The sequence below is a fragment of the Herpailurus yagouaroundi genome, unplaced genomic scaffold (assembly GCF_014898765.1).
Source record: "Herpailurus yagouaroundi ecotype Mexico unplaced genomic scaffold, PumYag 28, whole genome shotgun sequence".
NCBI classification, from domain to species: domain Eukaryota; kingdom Metazoa; phylum Chordata; class Mammalia; order Carnivora; family Felidae; genus Herpailurus; species Herpailurus yagouaroundi.
In genome coordinates this window covers 111692902-111712317 of record NW_024412376.1, presented here as the reverse complement: position 1 = coordinate 111712317, position 19416 = coordinate 111692902, and the positions used below count along the sequence as shown (strand labels likewise).

Below are 19416 nucleotides of genomic sequence, written 5' to 3'. Positions count from 1 at the left end.
GTATTACCTTAGACATGATAAGAAGCCAGTGAAATGTTTTAGGCAGTTAACTTACCTGAAATATCTATTATTTTAAAAAGTTTTGTGGGGGTGTTGTGGGACATAGATTTTGAAAATGGCTGATAAAAAGTTGGAGACCTGTTTGAAACTAGAGGGGACTGACTGCCTGTGCGGGAGATGATGAGATGTCCGGTGCAGAGGCAGTGGACTGGGAAGTTAGTGAGAAGAAGCTGCACATATGTCATCTTTCAAGAGGCTGGGGGGTCAGTGTAAAGAGTGAATTAGTGGTGTGACTCCTGGGAGCACAAATTGAAGAGTTGGCATCAGGGACCAGAGAGAACTCAAGAACATTGTAGACTAAGGGGATGATCAAATGCAAACAAAGGAAGTGAAGATATAGGAGAAAGAAGTTACCCACATGAAAAGGTCTTAGAGGAAAAACGACAAGTACATGTGCATTCATAGTAATTTGTAAGTCAGAGAAAAAGTAAAGTTCATTGGCGTTTAAAGAAATGAAAAAGCATGGTTGCATGATCTCCAGTCTCTTTGAAATTTAAAGTATCAAATTCGAGTCAAAAAGGTGGCTGAAAAAGCAAGCAAGGCCAGCTGTAAAAATAAAGAATTTACTGAATACCACAACATGCCAGGTGTCAGGGCATGTGCTGGAACTACAAAGATGGTTTAGTCAGGTTTCCTCCACTCTGGATGGAAAAGTGATTCAATGAAATAGTTTCATACAATGTAATGTAATTGACTGACAGCAACAAAGAAAATGGAAAATCAAACACAATTTTTTAAGGACAAAAATTATGACTTTAGGAGAAATCATTTCTCAGTGGCAGCTAAGTACCATATACTCTAATTGTTCTTTATTGTTTACAAGTATATGGTATGCATGATAAATTTTAGAAAAACTCTTGCAAAAAATATGTTAACATATTGAAGCTTAAACCTTTATTGTCAGCTAACCAGCAAATGGGGTTTCTTAATGTGACTAGTTCCTCAATAAACACAAATAATTACATATAGGCATTTGCACAAGAGTCTCATCCTGGTGGCACTTAGGCAGGGGCTATAATGTTGTGTTTGATTGGCCTGCACAATATTTCAAACGTGTTAAACAGTTAGCAATATATGAATATCAGACTCACATAAATATTCAACTCTTGTCCTAATGTTAAAAATTAGAAGACATGTCATGATTGGGACATTAACTGTAGAAGTCAAAATAGTCTTCTGAGTATTAACTCTGCCTTTCACAAGAAGCTTGCGCTCCTAGGGAAGCCATAGTCTCATTATATCTTATTTTCTTATACCTGGACTTTTATTATACATTTTTAACACCTGCAATGAAAATGTTGTTTTATGAATTTGTAATCCGTTTTAGTCATTTCCATAGAAATATGTATCCACTTCATACACATTAGTGCCAAGTTGTAAAATCATTACATTAGATTAGACAATATTATTATTTTTATTATGATGATAGCGTTTTTATAGAAGCAAAATCCAGAGAGAAAAAGAAAAAATTCATTCCAGAATTTTTTTTCCAGGGTATTTGACAGCTGGAAAGGCATTAGAGAACTATTTTTTTGTCGAAAACACCATATTCTTATGCAGCAAAGGAGGTGCCAGGAGAAAAGGAAAAAAAAAAAAGAAACTTGTTTGAATCAACAAACTAATTCATAGCAGAGGAAGGCCACATACAAAATACAGATTATCATTGTAGATTACAACATCCTCATTTCCTGCTATCATGCTCTAAATCAAAGTGTGTTAAAGCATTCCTTGGAATCTGCAGGGGAAAAAAATCTGGAAGAAAAACAATTTCTAATCAGAGGGACTTCTTAGAATTCAACTGGCTTTTTAAGGATTTTGAACCACAAAATTAACATATCATGGAGGAACAACATTTAAATAGTACTGACATAACCCATCAGAGATCATTCCCTGCCTGGTCCTCTGGTCTTCCATTTGGGGAGCAAGGTAATGTTTATATATGTTCTTTCTCTCCTATGATGGCCTGGTAAAAGATATTTCAAACATATTAAAAAACATTTAAGTACTTATAAAAAGTTATAATTTTGAGGAATTTTCTTTAAATTAATACAAGCTAATCATTTATCTTCTTTTTAGTTTTTGGGGTTTTTTTTTGTTTTGTTTTTTTTGAAATTAGGGGCTCCGAGGTGTCTCAGTCGGTCGAGTATCTGACTCTTGATTTTGGCTCAGGTCGTGATCCCATGGTTGTGTGATCAAACCCAGTGTCAGGCTGTGTACTGGGCCTGGAGCCTGCTTAAGATTCTCTCTCTCTCTCTCTCTCTCTCTTTCTCTCTCTCTCTCTCTCAGTTTCTCTCTTTCTCTCTCCCTCTGCACTTCTCCATCAATTACTCTTCTTCTCTCTAAAATAAAACAAAATAATAAAGTAATTAATAAATAAATATGCAATTAATATGTAGACACTGCAGTATTTCCCATGACTCTCTATCTCATAAAGTGCAATGTTTCTTTCTGGAGGAAGGACCAAAGTACCAGGCTTCTAGATCGCCAGCAACTGATTATTTGGTGTATAGTTCCGGGACCATATTTTTATTTAGAAATTGGAGATTATACAGAAAACACAAAGCTATTTTGAAGAATACATTGAATATTATACAGAGTCAGGCACAGTATTTGCCGTATAGCAGTTGTTGAATCCCTACAACTCTTTCAAATGTCCATCTAACATGTTAAATATCTGTCTAATTAAGAACTCGCAGTTTTACACGTTTCATTTCTTTCACCTATGTGAAATACAATCTCTAACTAAGAATGATATGCAAACAGATATATAAAATGCACTTATTTCATCAAAAGCAATGAAATATCCCTTACAATTTAAAATAATCCTTTGGCAATGTGAAATATGTCTTCTGCATACCGTATGGATGAAACATTATTTTTGTTTAGAAGAGAAAAATATCACATCAACTCTATGCCATTACTACTCAGTGTAAAGCCGAGAGGTTTTATATTATAGACTTGGAATTATTTTAATATTATACAATCCAGGATAAAGACAGATAATTTAGTACATGTACATATATGCCGTCTTCATTCACATAAGTATGGGTCACAAACATTGTGAAGTTGTTTGGGTAAACATTAAAATTACTCTTCAAAGTAGATTTTAAATATGCAAACTATGATAAGTAAAATATATGGAAAATACAACAGAATAACCTTATTTTAATCTTTGCTTATTCACTTAATCACAGGGAAAAAACTCGAATCAGTCAAATACCTCATGGATTTGTTTGTAGCCATAGAATTAGAGAGTGAGCTGGCTGGAGGCAAACTTAGAGTCACAGTCCCATTTGTTGGATGCGGTCAATGAGACCTAGTGTTATCCCAGGCTAGTGAACACTTCAGCAGCCAAGTCCAGGGTCAAGCTGGAACTAGGAGGACACGTGATGTCTAACCCAATCACTGCCACCTGCTACTTCTTAGGAGGGAGCCAGGCTGCATTTTGCCTCACCTGTATCTGATTTAAAAGAGTGCCTCTTGTGCTTTGTGTTTCTGATAGTTGATCTTCACAAAAGGCCTGTCAGTGAGAATAATCCCTAGAACTGACTATGTCTGAATGAATCTTCCACATTTCAGCAAGCATGGCATTACGTTATGTCTTGTTGATTGAGAACGACATAAATGGCTCTTCCAAAATAAACTGTGATACATTCATATTCACGAGCTCCTTGAAAGCATCTACTTTTAGTCCTCTTCGGTGCCCTGTCTCCATTACCTGGTGTAAAGTTAATAATAGAACATGAAATGTCAGAGAATGTAATTTGTAGAAGCTGAAATCTTTTCTTGGTCTTCCATATATGTTTTTGCAGCCCTGAGTAACCATGAAGTTCCTCCTCTTTACCTGCCTTTTGGCTGTGGCTCTGGCAAAGCATGTAAGTAAGGATAATGGGACATAGAATGGGATCCTTTCTTAGATACATCAGAGTGACCTTTTTACTACACGGAGAAGATGCAGATGTGGGCAGCAATGGAAGAGAGGCTAAGGATGTAACCCTTTAATGTATGACCAAGGATAGTACGGGCCTGCATTATGCGGACTGTGAAGAAGAACAAACCTTTATGAAGTGATTTTGCGATAATGACAAGGAAGCTATCGCCATAGGGAGGGAGGCATAAATTCCCCTGCATCCTATGTTGGCTAATTGATGGAATTTTCCAGAGGAGCTTTCTCCACTCCCTGGCATGTCTCTCGAATTGTAAGCAGGTCCCACCACTTGGACAGTCAGCTGTCCAATTTGGAATTCAACAGTCAGCTGTCAATGAAATGACAGAATTTCACCATTCTTGATACAAGCAGTTGAGAAATCATGATGTTAAAATACAAAACAAGGACCAGTGACAGGGGACAATTTGTAGCTCTGGATTTGAGTGGAAACTTTGTAAATTATTCACCCAATGACCTAGCGAGAATACAATAGTAACATTCATGTCACAAAATAATGAGTATATCAGAGATAAAGCATGTGAAAGAGCTTCACAAACACAGATATACATACACATGTTTACGTATGTATTTTAGTATATATCATGCCGGTCTATCAGCATTATTCCCACACTGTTCTCAGGGGAACTCACATGCCCACTTCCCTCCCACCCCAACATCAAACTGTGTGACAAGGGCAAGTTTCCTTGTGGTGCTCAGAGCCTTTGCCCTAACGTGTGTCCCCACATCCAGGAGACACATGCAGACAGGGATTTGTGCCTTCTTCCCTTTGTAGCCAATTTAAGAATAAATCTAAAGTGAGACTCTTATTTCTGATAAGAACAAGTTACTTCAAAAAACAACAAAAAGGCTTCAGTTATCAATACCATATAGCATCAATGACCTCTTTGCTCTTAAACTCCACTAGACATAATCACCCTCCTGCTTTCCTTTCTACAGAGTCATTGGCCTTAATCATACCTCTTAATCCACAAGGTTACTAGGCTACAGTTTGGGAGGTGCCACTAGCCAGTGCTAAATCAGGATATTCAAAAGGACTGTCACAGTTGTCCTGGCAACTTATAAGTAACAGTATCATTGTTTACTGATTGTATTTGGAACAATATTTTGAAGGAGGCCTGATTTCTATTCCCTATTTCCCTAGGTTACAAAGAAATTGTTTTAATCATTGCTATTGAACAGTAGAGGCAGAGAATCACCTTGGCATTTTAAATAAGCCATAAAAGTTAAATTTCTGTTTGTTTTTGTTATTTATATAGGAGCTAAAGCAGCTCTCCTCCAGTGAGGTAAGGCACATTATTGTGAAGACAATTCCTGGCACCTAGTAGCACATAACATGTACTGGGTTAATTATCCTCATTTTTGTGATCAATAACACTAGAGCTACGGAATCCTGAAAAACAAGAAGTATAGTCAATTGCTACAAAATTTGAAAAGAGTAAACCAAACTCTGTGCTTCCACTTATACTAGGATGAGATTTATACCTTTTTTTCATTTATTTCTCAAGCGACTATCCAATAATAGTAATAATAGCACAGGAGGAACAGTGAGCATTTTGCATGTCGTGAACGCAATGACAGGATCTATTTTATCCTCTTCTGGAGTAGGAGACTCCCGCACATTTGAATCCACATTAAGTGCTAATTTCTTAATTTTCTTGTTGCCCAGGGATACACAACATGTGCACAAAACTTCTTTAAAGTCACTCAAAGAATTACCCTGCTCCCTTGCTTTGTATTCCATTTCAAAAAGAGAGAGAAAGAAAGAAAGAAAGAAAGAAAGAAAGAAAGAAAGAAAAAAGGAAAGAAAGAGAGAAAAAGAAAGGAAAGAAAAGAACAAAAGGGAGGAAGGAAGGCAGAAAGAGAGGGAGAGAAAGAAAGAGAGAAAGAAAGAAGGGAAAGTGTTCTATGCAGAGGAGTAATAAATTGTTTCTTCCCTGCTGTCGGTATTTACAAAAATGTTGTAGTTGTGCAATCTTATAATACGAGAGTGCAGTATAAGTTACTTAACTAAAACATAATGAGCTAGGTATCTAAGGAGAAAAAAATAGGTCAAATTCACTTTTTAATTCTGTCAAAGACTAATATTTTATCTTGACATCCTGGATAATGTATGTGAAAGGGTACTTTCTTAGGGAGGATAAGTAAAAATTCCATAATTAAGGAATAAAAATTCATTATCAATTTCTTTTGCTAAGGAATCTGCCATCCTCTCTGAAGAAGTAAGTCAGAACTCTTGTCATTAAATACATTTCAAGTACTTTTTCATTTTCACATAGGCTCTGAAATAAACAGTATGTATTTTTTTGCAGAAATATAGGCAGGACAATAATGTGGTCATCCAAACCAATCAGGTAAAAGTTATTCATTCATATCTTTTTGCTTGATGAATATGGTATCTTTTCTAACAATTATGTTCTTTTCACTTTTGCTCATATAAGTAGTGTTTGTTCACCTCTGAGTGTGAAATGGGTGATGTTTTCATGGTCTTATTTGTTGTGAAACTATGTGAAAAGGATTCCAGGCAAGCATTTGTGTTCCATTTGTGACCCAAGTTTTCAAAATGCCATTTCTCTACAGGGGTTCTTATATGTGGTCCATCACGTTCCTTCTCCGTCCCAATTCCGGACCTCATGACCATTATATTTTATAAGCATCACTTTCTGCCAAAAAAAATTCGATATAGAGATGATGGAGAAGCAACTCTCTCTTGAATCAAGATTAGACCAGCCCTGATTTTGGCTGCTCGCAAGGACACTTGCTGCATTCCCATTAAGATAATAACCTTGATTTCAAATGTCATCATATTGTTTAGTATAAAATTGCTTTGAGTAAAGTTACACATTAGCAGAGATGACAAATATATTCGATATCAAGAATATTGGAAAAACAAGGCAAAACCATGCACTTGTCCTGATTTGAGGACTAATTAATTGAATTTTTATTTGTGCATGAATCAACATATCCAGTAAATTCCTCCGCAGTTAGTTGCCAGGAGAAATACAGTCCTTGACCTGGTCCTTTTGTGTTTAGATGAGTTAGGCTGATATTTATAGTTTCTCAAAAATTTACTCTTTTAGTAGTAACTAAATTTGCTTTTAATTGAAAGTATCAAGTCTACCCAAGTCACTGGTTTGATTGACTTGGTTATATACTTTCTAATATACATTAAAATAAGTACGTATTAAAATAAAAGCATGAGGAGCATATGTAAAGTATATTGTTGTCTTCCCATTGGTTTACCAAGGTCATTTGCAATAATTATCTCTAAAAATCGATTTAAGTGTTCTATTTCAATACATTTTAATGTTTCCTACTAATCATCAAGTAGGTAATTACTATGAAGCACATATAAAGTAACTACTGATATTCAAAAATAATGTTGAAGATTCAATTTCTTTTGTGCCAGATTTGTATTATTATATTATCTTTTCACTTCTCAGGAATCTGCCACCAGTTCATCTAGTGAGGTAAGATCCTGTTTATGTTAAAGCCAAAGAGCTATTTCAAGAAATGGCAGCTTTCGTGTTAGTCAGTACTTTGATAATCCTTAGCAAATCCACGTCTAAACATTTAAAGGATGTAATGGAAAAGTTCTAAAAATATCTTTGGTGACTGCAATTGACAATCTTCCTGAGAAGAATTGTTTGTTCTACCCTGATCTCTCTGAAAATACGTATATGAATCCATAAGAAACTGCATTTTAAATCAACCCTGTGCCAAATCAAGAGCTTGCCAATTGCCTTCACTGTGGCTTCACTTTTGAAAACTTCTCAGGATTCTTTAGAGAAGCAGTTCATACAGATTGTCACGATGTAAGTAATATCAGAAGCACCTGAGAAATTATGAGAAACACAAAGTCATCGGCCCTACCTCACACATACTGAATCAGAAAGCTTGAGTTGCAACTAGGCAGTCTGCATTTCAGGCAGGCCACTATGTGATATGGATCACATTAAGCTTTGGGAACCACTTTTAAGGAGCTTGAGTTGAGCGTTGGAGCAAAGACATGTGTAGGTCACCAGTACAAGAAACACCTTCTATGGTAGCAAAAGTCACAGTGTGAGAGTGTTCCGAAGGAGCAGGAAACATCTTCATGGGTCACGGTCCAGACCATTGTGCCTTGGGCACTGCTTAGATTCTTCCCAGCTTATGACTTGGGAAACTTGCTTGATCTTTTGTCCACTTCCACATTCCAGATGCAAACTGAGAGTCTCAGGCCATGACTGTCATTTCCACAAAGATCCAAAAGGCCTCATTTCCCATACAGCCCACCTGGTCTATTTTGCTATTTGGGGACACCTGTCTACACTGTCAGCATGTAAAATTGGCAACTTAAGATTGATAATGTTTTTGAAATAAGACTTATTTAGAGTCATGGTTTTATAGTGGCGCAAAATGAGAGAGACAGTTGTGAAAATTAATAGTTTTCACTTACTTAATTGCTAATATATACTTGATTTCTCAGGCTAGTAGCTTGGACTCTGGCTATTCAGTTATTGCCCTTCCCTTTCTATCATATTGTTTACAGACAACTACTGCTACGTCATTTAAATAAGCTATTTCTTTATTTGTCACACTAGGAAACTGGTGATGTCCCTAGTGACGTAAGTAATCATTATTTTTAAAAATTAACTTAACAATATTATGAATTGGGGTTTTGCTTATCTTTGTCTAATATGTGCTTTATTTTTTGATAGACAATTGAGCTGACTGAGGAAGAAAAGGTCTACCTCAATCAACTGGTAATTTCTCAGATAATTAATTACTTCCAGTGAAAGAATCTGTTGGACAACTCTTTTCTCTCCCAGATGATCACTTATTGGATGTTCTCTATGACATAGTTCACACCAAATTTGTGTTAAAAATTACTTTGTTCAATTGTTGTGATCAGGATATGTAAAGATTATCTTAACAAACAGAAGTTTTCAGTAAAATGTATGACCCAATAAATTAGGAAGAGTTACAAGCCTCAGGAAGAGTGTTCTTAAATTTAAGTGATCTATCACTGTGGTCTCAAAGTACATAACTGCTCACTGAACTTCTCTTTCAAGTAGCAAAACCTGATATGTTAAGGTAAAAAGCTTTTAACTATTATTACCCCAACTGTAAGAGATCTGGTAACCCCTCTCTGGAGTTAGATATGTAAACTATTTAACAGAATCCTCGAAACACAAAAATGTGCACCAAAGGTCCCAATTGCTATTGAATTTATACACATAGGAAAAATATGCTCTAAATGCATTCTAACAGGAACTGCTTCCCATTGAGCATTTAAAAGCGAGATCTCTCAAATGAAACCATTTATTCTTAGAACATTCTAATAGCTCTACTAGTCTTTCTAGATATTTCTAATAACATTCCTTCTATCATCCTTATCATAATCATGTGTCCATCTGACACTTATCCACATGCGATTCTAAAGACATGTTGACTTTTACATACTGATTTTCTTATCATCAGTATGAAGTGAATCTTCATATACTTAATTCACTAAGAATTAAGTGATTTCACATTCAATTTCTACACTAACATATGGGCAAACACCCAAAGCCAAATCAAGGTAGAATTTGTTCAGCTAGACATATGTGACCTGTAGGATCCAAATCACTCCACATATATCATCAGTTCACTAAAGGGTAACTTCATAACAGGCATAGGACCAGCCCAGGGCCATGGGAATAGAAGGTGAGTGTTCCGTGACATGAGAACCAGGCTTTCTTAACCAGCTGTGGAAACAGAAATGAAAACTCAGTCGGTGGTTTTGTTTGATTTTTTAAACGATTCTCCACTCCATTTCTTATACTTTCTGTTCCTTTTGTACATTCAGTTATTTCCATGTGGAAGCGTTCAAGTAGCTAGACTGCGTCTTTAATTCTGAGGTTCAGTCTGTGTCATCCTTGTGCAGGGGCCAAGCCAATCTTCCCTGTATCCTTCCAATTTTAGTGTATGTGCTACAGAAGCAAGCACTGAAGTTCACTCCATGAATGGAGATAGTAAATATCTGTAACAGTCAATTTTGGGTTAGAAATGTCTTTGATCAGTTTGGCATCACTGAGATTTTATCTAAATCAAGTTTTAATTCACTTTGTCTTGTCCATATAAGCTCTGGCCCATAGAAAAGATTCCATTCTGATGTTAAACACTGGCATATTTCTTTTCTTACAGAGCAAAATCAACCAGTTTTATCAGGCATGGAATCTTCCCCAGTATCTTGAGGCTTATCATCAACAGCACAGTGTTAGGAACCCATGGAATCACATTAAGACAAATGGCTATCATCTATTTCCCCTTCTGGTGAGTTCTACTTTTTGTTTGTTGGTTTCTGACATTCTTGTAAAAGAAAAAAAATTAACAGGAGAGAAACAATGCATCAATTCCTTTAAATGTAGAAAGTGCAACAAACTTAAATGTAATTCTTTAGGTCAGAAATGAAGTCACAAATCATATACTCAAAACGCTATAAATATAGCATTAGTAATACCAATTTTGAGTAAGAATAAGTTGAACTGTCCTAAGTATTCATTTCTAGGTCATTTTACTTGAATCTGGCAGTTGTCTTTGAAGGAGGCAGACCAAGAGAATATCATCTCCATTGTACTAAGGGAACTGAAATGAAAGACATGAAATCATTTGTCAACAGTCCAGTTCACATCTCCACTTGCATTCATCAATCATCTTTGGCTAAGGGACTTTGTCAAACACAAGGACTAAGTGGCAGAGCAGGAAACTGACCATAGGAGAGGGCACTTAACTGTAAACAATGTGAGATGTGGAGTCAGAAGTCCTGGAAAAGAGTGCCAGACCTGCCATGAACAAGATATGAGACTTTAGGGAAATCACCTCCCTCTCTGTGCTTCCTATTTCTTGAATGGGAATGATTTGCTTAGGTGACCCATGGAGGTTAAATATACCATCACCACCATGAGGGGAAGTAAGCTTTAGTACCTTGGTTTGAATGCCACATGCCTAAGGAACAACCTAAAGGTCAAAATGTTTCTTCATTTGGGCGGAAAAACTCTTGTGTCCAGAATATGGCAGATTTGGGAAGCAAAATCCATAGATTATGTAGATTTGAGCTGTTAACCAACAAAGAAAGCAGTGACCCCACCTAAAATAGGATGAGAAAGTCAGCTTGTTTCCATAGCATTCATTCTGGGTAAAACAAGGAAGCTATGTGAAGTCATATGTCAATATCACGAGAAATTTACCAGGTTACATAGGAAAAAGCTTCAGTGATCTTAGAGTAAATAAAAATAGCTATATACATATAATATGCCAGTGTTATGTAATTGTCACTTAAAGAGTATTTCCAATTACTCCTTTACTCTGCAAAGCCTAAGAAACTCCATACCAACCCCTCCTCTGACCCTCAATTTACATCTCAGAAGACCACCATCTACCTAAGGCACTCAGAATCTTTCTTACCTCATTTACTTGATGAGACTTGATGTCTCAACATTAAAGCCAATTCAACAGTCAAGAGGAGGTAGACAATTGCAAATGCTAATACATTCAATGTAGGCAAAGAGAAGCAAGCTACTTCAGTGATCAATTTTACATGGGACAACAGTTCCTTTTCCCATAGACTTCACTAGTCTTAACCACCTTCTTCCCTTTTTTTGATTCTGTAGGTGGCCTCAGTCATTCCTTCTCCTCTACACTTTTGCTCACCTAATCATGAACTGCAGTCACTGGCAGGTGACTAATACACACGTGCTTCTGCCACGGTTGGAATTTTATGTCAGTGATGTATATCAACAATATGCTTTCATCTTCAGGACTTGCCTCTGATAGAGAACACCTGCCCAATATTATATATTTAGCATTGATCATCAAACTAAGTGTATATTTCCTACCTGAGAACCCATAATTATGTTAAATTACTGTAGTATTTCCTCATGTACTATTGTCTAATTTCCACCGATAATATCGTACGTTAAAAAACTGTGGCAACTTTAATATCTACAATGCAGCACTTCAAGCAGCTCCTAAATATAAAAATACATTAAGTGAGAACAATAATTTCTTTCACATACAGAGTTATTTGTGTATTACTATGTAGGAAACCATGAGACTTTGGCAAAGGAAGCCCAATTCAACTAAAGTCCTCCTAAAAAGGAAACGGTATTTCCACATGATAGTCATTTCATTGGACCATACAATTGAAACTTATGTTTGTTTCTATATAGGAAAAAGAGTACCTGTCCTCCAGTGAGGTGAGGGGCTTTCCTGTGAGGACAGAAACATGGCATCCAGAAACAGAGATTAAGGTCTGTACAAGACGGTCTTGATTCTCAATTTCTATTTTGCATGCATCAAGTTGGTTAGGGAATTACAGAAAAAGAAGATATAAATTGTGGCAATGATCACAAACATTTAGGGGAGCAGACTAAAACCCTACATAGTCAAAGTGAGCAAGATCAGATTTGTGTGCTAAGGGACTGAGCAAAAATGTTCAACACCATTTCCTTTGCTAGAGGTCACTGAATAATAATGTGACTCCAGGAGTCCTGGTGCCCATCCTCAATTTGACAAAATGGCTGAGAGGAATCCGACTTGGGGTAAGGACTCAACTTCATACATCAAGTTCTAATTTCCAAATATCTTCCTACCAATGCTGCATAAGCTAAATGCCTAAAGACACCCTGATACCACCTAAGGCTAGGCCTACTTTGGCTCCTTGTACTTCCTTTATGAGAAAGTGGGAAGCTGCTTGGGGCAAAATGACATTTATATGAATACATAACTGAAATGCATTGTTTCTTTCTTTCTTCTTCAAGGAATCTACCAGCGTCTCCCAGGAGGTGAGTCAGAACCACTAAAATTAAATCAACTTTTAAAGGTATTTTCAATGTCATAATGGTTATAAAATACATGGCATGTACCTTGCTTTAAGAAGCACAAGACTCAAATCATGAACTAAAATCCATGTGTCCCATGAGGAGAGGTGATCTCAGCATTTCATGGTTTTGATTTTTACAAAATCCTGACTTTTTCATTTATTGTGACTATCTTTGCTCATGTAAGCAAATGCTGAACAAATATTTTTCCTGAAATTTATTCTAGTAGAAATTTTACATAAAAGCCACCCAAAACACAGATTTAAAGAAATGCTTCTCTATACAAACACCCACTTACTGATCTTTGCAGCAAACACACACATTTAAACGCACACTTCATACTAGAAGTCATTAAATTCAAGTAGATATTTATTTCAGAAATATGTATTTCTCAAGTACTATGTTCCTTACATGACTCTAGGGCTTGGAGATACAACAACTAAAAGAAGGGAATCATATTCCACCTGGAGTTTGCATTCTAATACAACACAATCAGTGTGTTTCCCGGTTGGGGAACTCAGATACAACTCAAAAAATGGAAATGAATGCATTATTCTTCTTTCTTAATGGAACGTTGGTTTTCTTGTTGTATTCCAAAGGAAATTCTGTATACCCGATGGAATGAAATGGGTTTCACTTTTCTCTGCTTTCTTTAAGGAAACTTCAGGGAAGATTGTTGATATGGTAAGCTGTTTTTATTTATATACTGCTACATCGGGTTTAAAATGTTAATGAGAAGAAGTGACATACCTGCAAATTTGGTCTCTTAATAAACCCCAAAATCATCATTTTAATTGCCTAAGAAATGCAATTTTTCTTTGGCCCCTGGATTGTATTTCCTATAATTGTTCTCAATTCTCTCCATCCGACATTTTCATTTACATCTAATTATATTTTCTGTCTTTTACCCTACTTTTAAAAATTGGACTGATTTTTACAATTTTTTGAAAGCCTCATTTTTTTTTCTCAGGTTATTGCTTATTTTTGCCTGTCACAGTAACGGTCATGTTGGTGACATACACTTGCCTATGTCTACTGGCAATTCAAACAACATGGCAATGCTGCAGATTCCGCTCTCGTGGTCTTTAGAGTTTGGTTGCTTTTACTCATCGTTTTAATTTCTTAAGAAGACTTTTAGCAGCTCACTTTCTAAGCTGCTTTCTTTTAAAATAAAGAAACAACTGGTCTCTCCAGGACAGCATATTTTTAGCTCGTATGTTATCTCACAGAAATGAGAAGCTGCCAACTTTTTAACAAACATCAAAATATACAACAAAGATAAAGAAAAAGCGTGTGACAAAAATGCTCAACTCAAAGTTACTTGGGGGTATGGCACTAAGTATTACTTAGCCAAGATTAACTGTTCTAGTGTAACTTCTCAGATAAATACGCACTTTCCTTCTGACTCTTCGGAAACGTCACTTTTTAACAAGAGCCCATAGGAACAAAAGAGTCTGTAAATTGCTTTCCCCATGGTTTTCCTCTCCCCACATGATTTAGGAGATTGAATAGCAGAGAGGGTCATTAGAGCTGTGTAGGTGAGTGGGACACAAGTACCTCTTGTGACAGAAAGAGCTGGGTGGGGAGCACCATGGGAAGGTTGCTGCGAGGTGGTAAAGCCTGGATGTGGCCTGGTGTCCTGTGTCCTGTGGCCCGGACAGAGGTCTTCCTCATCAGAGCCCTAGGAGTCATACTAGGAACCGTTCCTGTCCTTTCACGTCTGATCTCATCCTGAGAGCCCATGCCACTTCCAGAAATGACCTGCAGGCTCTCATTTCCCTCACACCTCACCAGCTCTGTGTGCTCACTGAGTTATCTGCTCCTCTTGGTGGTCATTCTTCCTTGTTTGGATGCACATGGAGGAGGCTGTAAGAAAACACCCTTCAGCGACGTGTTAGTATGTTAACACACAGTGTGGCTCTCACAGTGAAAGTTTTGGTGTTTTGGCTCCTGGTTAAATCCGACATCACAAATTAGGACTGTGATTTGAAAACAGTGGCTTGGCTCTCAGGTGTTCCATCAGCCCTAGCTCCTCTGCCGAAAGTAGCTGGACGCAAATACAATTGTGTCATCCAAGTGAAGCTGCTTTGTACTTTCTTTCCCTAAGGAATCCACTGAGGGGTCCCCTGAGGTAAGCAGTGTTTCCTGAAATGAAATACATTTAATTTCTCGGGTAATGATTTCCTTTGTGCTTTTATAACCAAAGTTGCTTTTGGTTCTTAACAGGAAGTTCAGCTGAATGATGAAGAAAAGAATTACCTGAAACAGCTGGTAACTTTTAATAAACTTATACTTTTCCTTCACACAAATTATAGTTTATTCCAAAAAAGTCATAACAAATAATTTCATTCCAAATAAATGTTTTACATCACATTCAACATAAATCATATTTCTGTCACATATTTCTGTATCCATCCTGGATACGAAATCATTGCTTTTGTGGCTAGGTATGGATTGATCTCTAAGAAAAATGATTTTGAGCAATTATCTGAGTGACTTTGAAATGGTTGCACACCTCAAAAATGGATCATATTTGGTTTCTCCAAACGACCTACCCTGGAACCCATGTACAGTGACTATGCTTCATCTTCTCTTGGACAGTTGTCATGACCTGATGTCTCAAAACTAACATCTTTTGGAGACTATTTTGGAACCACAGGCATTCTTAGACCAAATATGGTGGCTGGAGACACATGTATCTCAGTGAAAGGACACAGGCTAGGGGTCAGGATATTTGTATTCCAACTCCAGCTGCACCACTTTTTATGTGTGTTACATTTCTTAAGTACGTAATCTCTGTCAGCTACACTACCGTCACCTGAAATGTAAACATAGAAATACACTGTTGACTGAGGGGCTTTTGTGAAGATCATTTCGGGTAATATACGTAAACTACATAAGAGAATGCCAGGGACACATTAAATGCACCAACAGCATTAGGTATTATTCTAATCTTCGTCCTATACAATGTCGAAATGTCCTCTGGAGGTTTTATAACGGAAGCAGGATTTCCTTCAGTGATCTCCAACCATAATCCTCCCAACTGAAAACCAGTCTGATTTTAGGAAATTCTCTTTGGTATTTAGACTTCCCTTTATATTTTGTTAATGTGATTCCAGTAGCATTCTTCTGAATTGTGTATTATAGCCATAGATCTACCCAAAACTTAGTCCTTTGCAATTCAAAACATAGCTTCCCCTTCATAAGCACTGGAGATTATTCTCTGGGACATAGTTATTTTAATTCTACTTTTATTCCATACAAGAACCTATGATAAGGCTTATGGAATAGGCTTAAAGAACTTGAAAGCAGGAAGATTCTGTGTACATAAAATATGTGACTGGCAATATGCCAGATCTCTATGCCCATCAGATTTTTTCAATATTATAATGTAAATATGTTTACAGTAATTTCTATGTAACTTCACTCTCTTTTTGCCAGGTCTACTTAGAATAATTTATAAGTTATCTAAATAGGTAATGCTAGAGTTCATTTGCCTCTGTCTGTCTTTTGCACCCTGCCAGAGATTATGTGAGTAGTGATTCATAATTTTATTTCTCTGTAGGTCAAAATCAACCAGTATCAACAGAAGTTCACCTTCCCCCACTACTTCCAGGCTGTTCATCCACAGCAGATAGCTCTAAACCCTTGGGATCGCCTTAAGGAAAATACTTACCGATTCATTCTCACTTTGGTATGTTTCATTTTTAGATAAGTAAGATGTCGTGGCCTTTTTAAAAATATTTTTAATGTTGGGGCGCCTGGGTGGCTCAGTCGGTTGGGCGGCCGACTTCGGCTCGGGTCATGATCTCACGGTCTGTGAGTTCGAGCCCCGCGTCGGGCTCTGTGCTGACGGCTCAGAGCCTGGAGCCTGTTTCAGATTCTGTGTCTCCCTCTCTGACCTTCCCCCATTCATGCTCTGTCTCTCTCTGTCTCAAAAATGAATAAACGTTAAAAAAAAATTTTTATGTTTATTTTTGAGAATGAGAGAGAGAGAGAGAGACAGAGCATGAGTAGGGGAGGGGTAGAGAGAGAGGGAGACACACAATCTGAAGCAGGCTCCAGGCTCTGAGCTGTCAGCACAGAGGCCTGATGAGGGGCTCAGACTCAGGAGCCATGAGATCATGACCTGAGCTGAAGTCAGAGGCTTAACCCACTGAGCCACCCAGGTGCCCCTTCTGGCCTTCTGATAAAAAGCATATAAAGATATAAAATAAGTAAAAATCCTAAATTCTCGCATAGAAATTATATCCAATTTAACTTAAAACCTAGGCCAGCAGTTAAAATTAAAAATCATACAGTTAAATTTAACAATGTAAAATCATAACAATAGTGATAAAGATTTGGATTGTATTGAATTTTATTTTCCTGATCACTGGTGTATATATTTTGCTTGATTCTGGCAGCCATTCCTTGAGATGAGAAGATATAGAATGTATTAGTTTATTTTATAAAAACACGTGAAATTAAGGAAGTGAAACAGCTGTAATAAATTTAGCAAGTATCCATCATCTCATATAGACGCAAAAACAAAACAAAAACAAAAAAAGTTCTCTTTTGTGAAGAGAACTCTAGTATCAACTCTCTTAAGTTACATCTTCAAATTTAAATTCCTGGTCAAAACCCATATATGTTCACAATAAAATAATAAATAATAAAGTGGCCAACATGGCAAATGGGCAATGGCAAATCCTATGGTAAAGCCTGATATTTACTGAGTGCTTAGCATGCGTCAGCCACAGTTCTAAACTCTCTGTCATGCTCACATCAGTGAGGGTAGTACCATTAACAGCAATTTGTAGGTGGTGTAAACAATGCACAGGGAGGTTTAAAAAATGCCCGTGATCACAGTGCGTGTAATCAGTGCAAGAGGCAGGATTCCAACCCAGGAGTCAAGCCCTAGTGCCCTGCCTCTGAAACTCTCCACGACTGAGGCTACGCTGCACACACATGCCAGCTGGAGATGACATGGAGGGGTGGTTTTTACCTTTCATGGCTTTGGTCCACAGCTTGGTTCTCTGAACCAGTTTGGTCCTCCTGATGATGAAAAGGGATTAGACTACTTTTCCAAATAACTGTATGTGAAAAAAAAACATGACTGATATGGATAAAAGCTTGGCTGTGGTGGTATTTTCTGAATAGGAACATTCACTTTGATGTCATTCATTCATTCATTCATTCATTCATTCATTTTATATTTTGCAATAGCTTATCATGAATACCACTAATTGAGAGACTTGATAGATAGAAATGAGATGCTGACTCACATATCCTCAACTTTATCTTCAGAAAGAGAAACAACTTTATAAAGAAGTTTCCTAAGTGTTAAGATTTACAAAATAAACCTATACATAAAAGCATCTAATAAAATTAAGCATGAAGGATTTATTTTTACAGAGATTTAAAAAAAAAATTCAAAGGACATTTTGCTTAATACAAGTGTTTAAAGATAGATTCAAATTAAATCAAGACATAGTCATTTAAGAAGTAGTAATGTGTTTTATGCTGAAAACAGTAGATGGAAATTAAAATATTGCTTCAAATGTGTTAAAAGATATAAATATTTCTCACTTATTTCAGGTAGTAAATAGAACCATTGCAGAATCTGGCTATTATCTGTCAATCATTTATTCATTTGGAATATAAATGCGTGCTAAGAATCTTTTCTGTTGGCACTTATAAATATTAATTCTTATTAAATGTAAATAATTATATTTCTACTTGTCTGAATGTCAGTTAGCATGTTTATATGTATTATGCACACATGTGTACACATACAATGTACACATATTACACATGCATATTTTAGAATATAAATTTTATGGCTAATCTAGAATTTTCTCCTTATAGGCTTGACTGGAAAAATCATTTCTATATAGTTTCTTCATCTATCATATCACCTCATACCAATATGTTGACTGCTTCTTGAAAGGGCAACACTCCTGAGCCAAAGGAAGATTGTGTAACACTGTTTGTATTCCTCCTTTCGGTTTATGTTGGATATGCTAGATCTGGATTGCAGTATCATTTTAACTGTATCGACGATTAACTGAAGTCTGCAGCATGATGGCTGAGTCACAGAACCCCACATCTCTTGCCCAAACATTAAAATTTCAGATGCATTTTTATCTGTGTGGTGTTTTTATTTCCATTCCTCATATTTAGAGACCCGGCAACTATTACCACAATAACCAGTTCTCTAACAACTAACTAAGGCCATGTGGACGGCACTGGAGTAACTGTAAACTCACAGGGCCTTCTATCTTACATGTGCCTCATAGACTTAATGCCTTAGAAGCTTCAGTGTATAGGCCCAACTACAGTGGTTCCTCAGCACAGGTTAGTCCTCACTATAACATCTCTGTGATTTCTTCCTGCTCCCACGTGTCTATTCCAAAAAACTTTCACCCAAATTCTCAAGTCAGCAGTCACAGTCCCTGTCTGCCCACACGAGAGCCCACAATATCACCCCAATAAGAAGCGAGTCAGGCACTGGGAACCTAAACATTTTAAGGCCCTCCATTGGTGGTTAGACTGTTTTCCAACAAATGTTGAGCACATATGATA

At 36.9% G+C, this 19416-nt stretch overlaps 1 protein-coding gene, 1 long non-coding RNA gene and 1 other non-coding gene across 3 annotated transcripts; 2 read left to right on the top strand and 1 right to left on the bottom strand.

The window, feature by feature from the left end:
• Window positions 1–1953: 1953 nt before the first annotated feature.
• LOC121039800 (alpha-S2-casein-like) lies at window positions 1954–12300 on the top strand. Its single transcript, XM_040490218.1, has 10 exons — window positions 1954–1986; window positions 3873–3935; window positions 5266–5292; window positions 6205–6228; window positions 6319–6360; window positions 7450–7476; window positions 8590–8613; window positions 8707–8751; window positions 10175–10303; window positions 12199–12300. Exons 2-10 carry the CDS (start codon window positions 3885–3887, stop codon window positions 12298–12300), a joined length of 471 nt encoding a protein of 156 aa, XP_040346152.1. The 5' UTR covers window positions 1954–1986; window positions 3873–3884.
• Window positions 9867–9976, bottom strand: LOC121040253 (U6 spliceosomal RNA). The gene has a single exon (XR_005795210.1). It is a non-coding gene; the product is annotated as a U6 spliceosomal RNA (small nuclear RNA).
• A 489-nt stretch (window positions 12301–12789) lies between the features above and the next one.
• On the top strand, window positions 12790–18969 carry LOC121031634 (uncharacterized). Its single transcript, XR_005790822.1, has 6 exons — window positions 12790–12813; window positions 13507–13533; window positions 14957–14980; window positions 15076–15120; window positions 16415–16543; window positions 18700–18969. It is a non-coding gene; the product is annotated as an uncharacterized LOC121031634 (long non-coding RNA).
• Window positions 18970–19416: the final 447 nt, after the last annotated feature.

Bases quoted from the DNA above. Each gene is read 5' to 3' on its own strand.
- LOC121039800 (XM_040490218.1), top strand. From the start codon at position 3,885: ATGAAGTTCCTCCTCTTTACCTGCCTTTTGGCTGTGGCTCTGGCAAAG. The intron at 8,614-8,706 runs GTAAGTAATCAT...ATTTTTTGATAG, and splicing joins CTGGTGATGTCCCTAGTGAC to ACAATTGAGCTGACTGAGGA. The intron at 8,752-10,174 runs GTAATTTCTCAG...CTTTTCTTACAG, and splicing joins AGGTCTACCTCAATCAACTG to AGCAAAATCAACCAGTTTTA.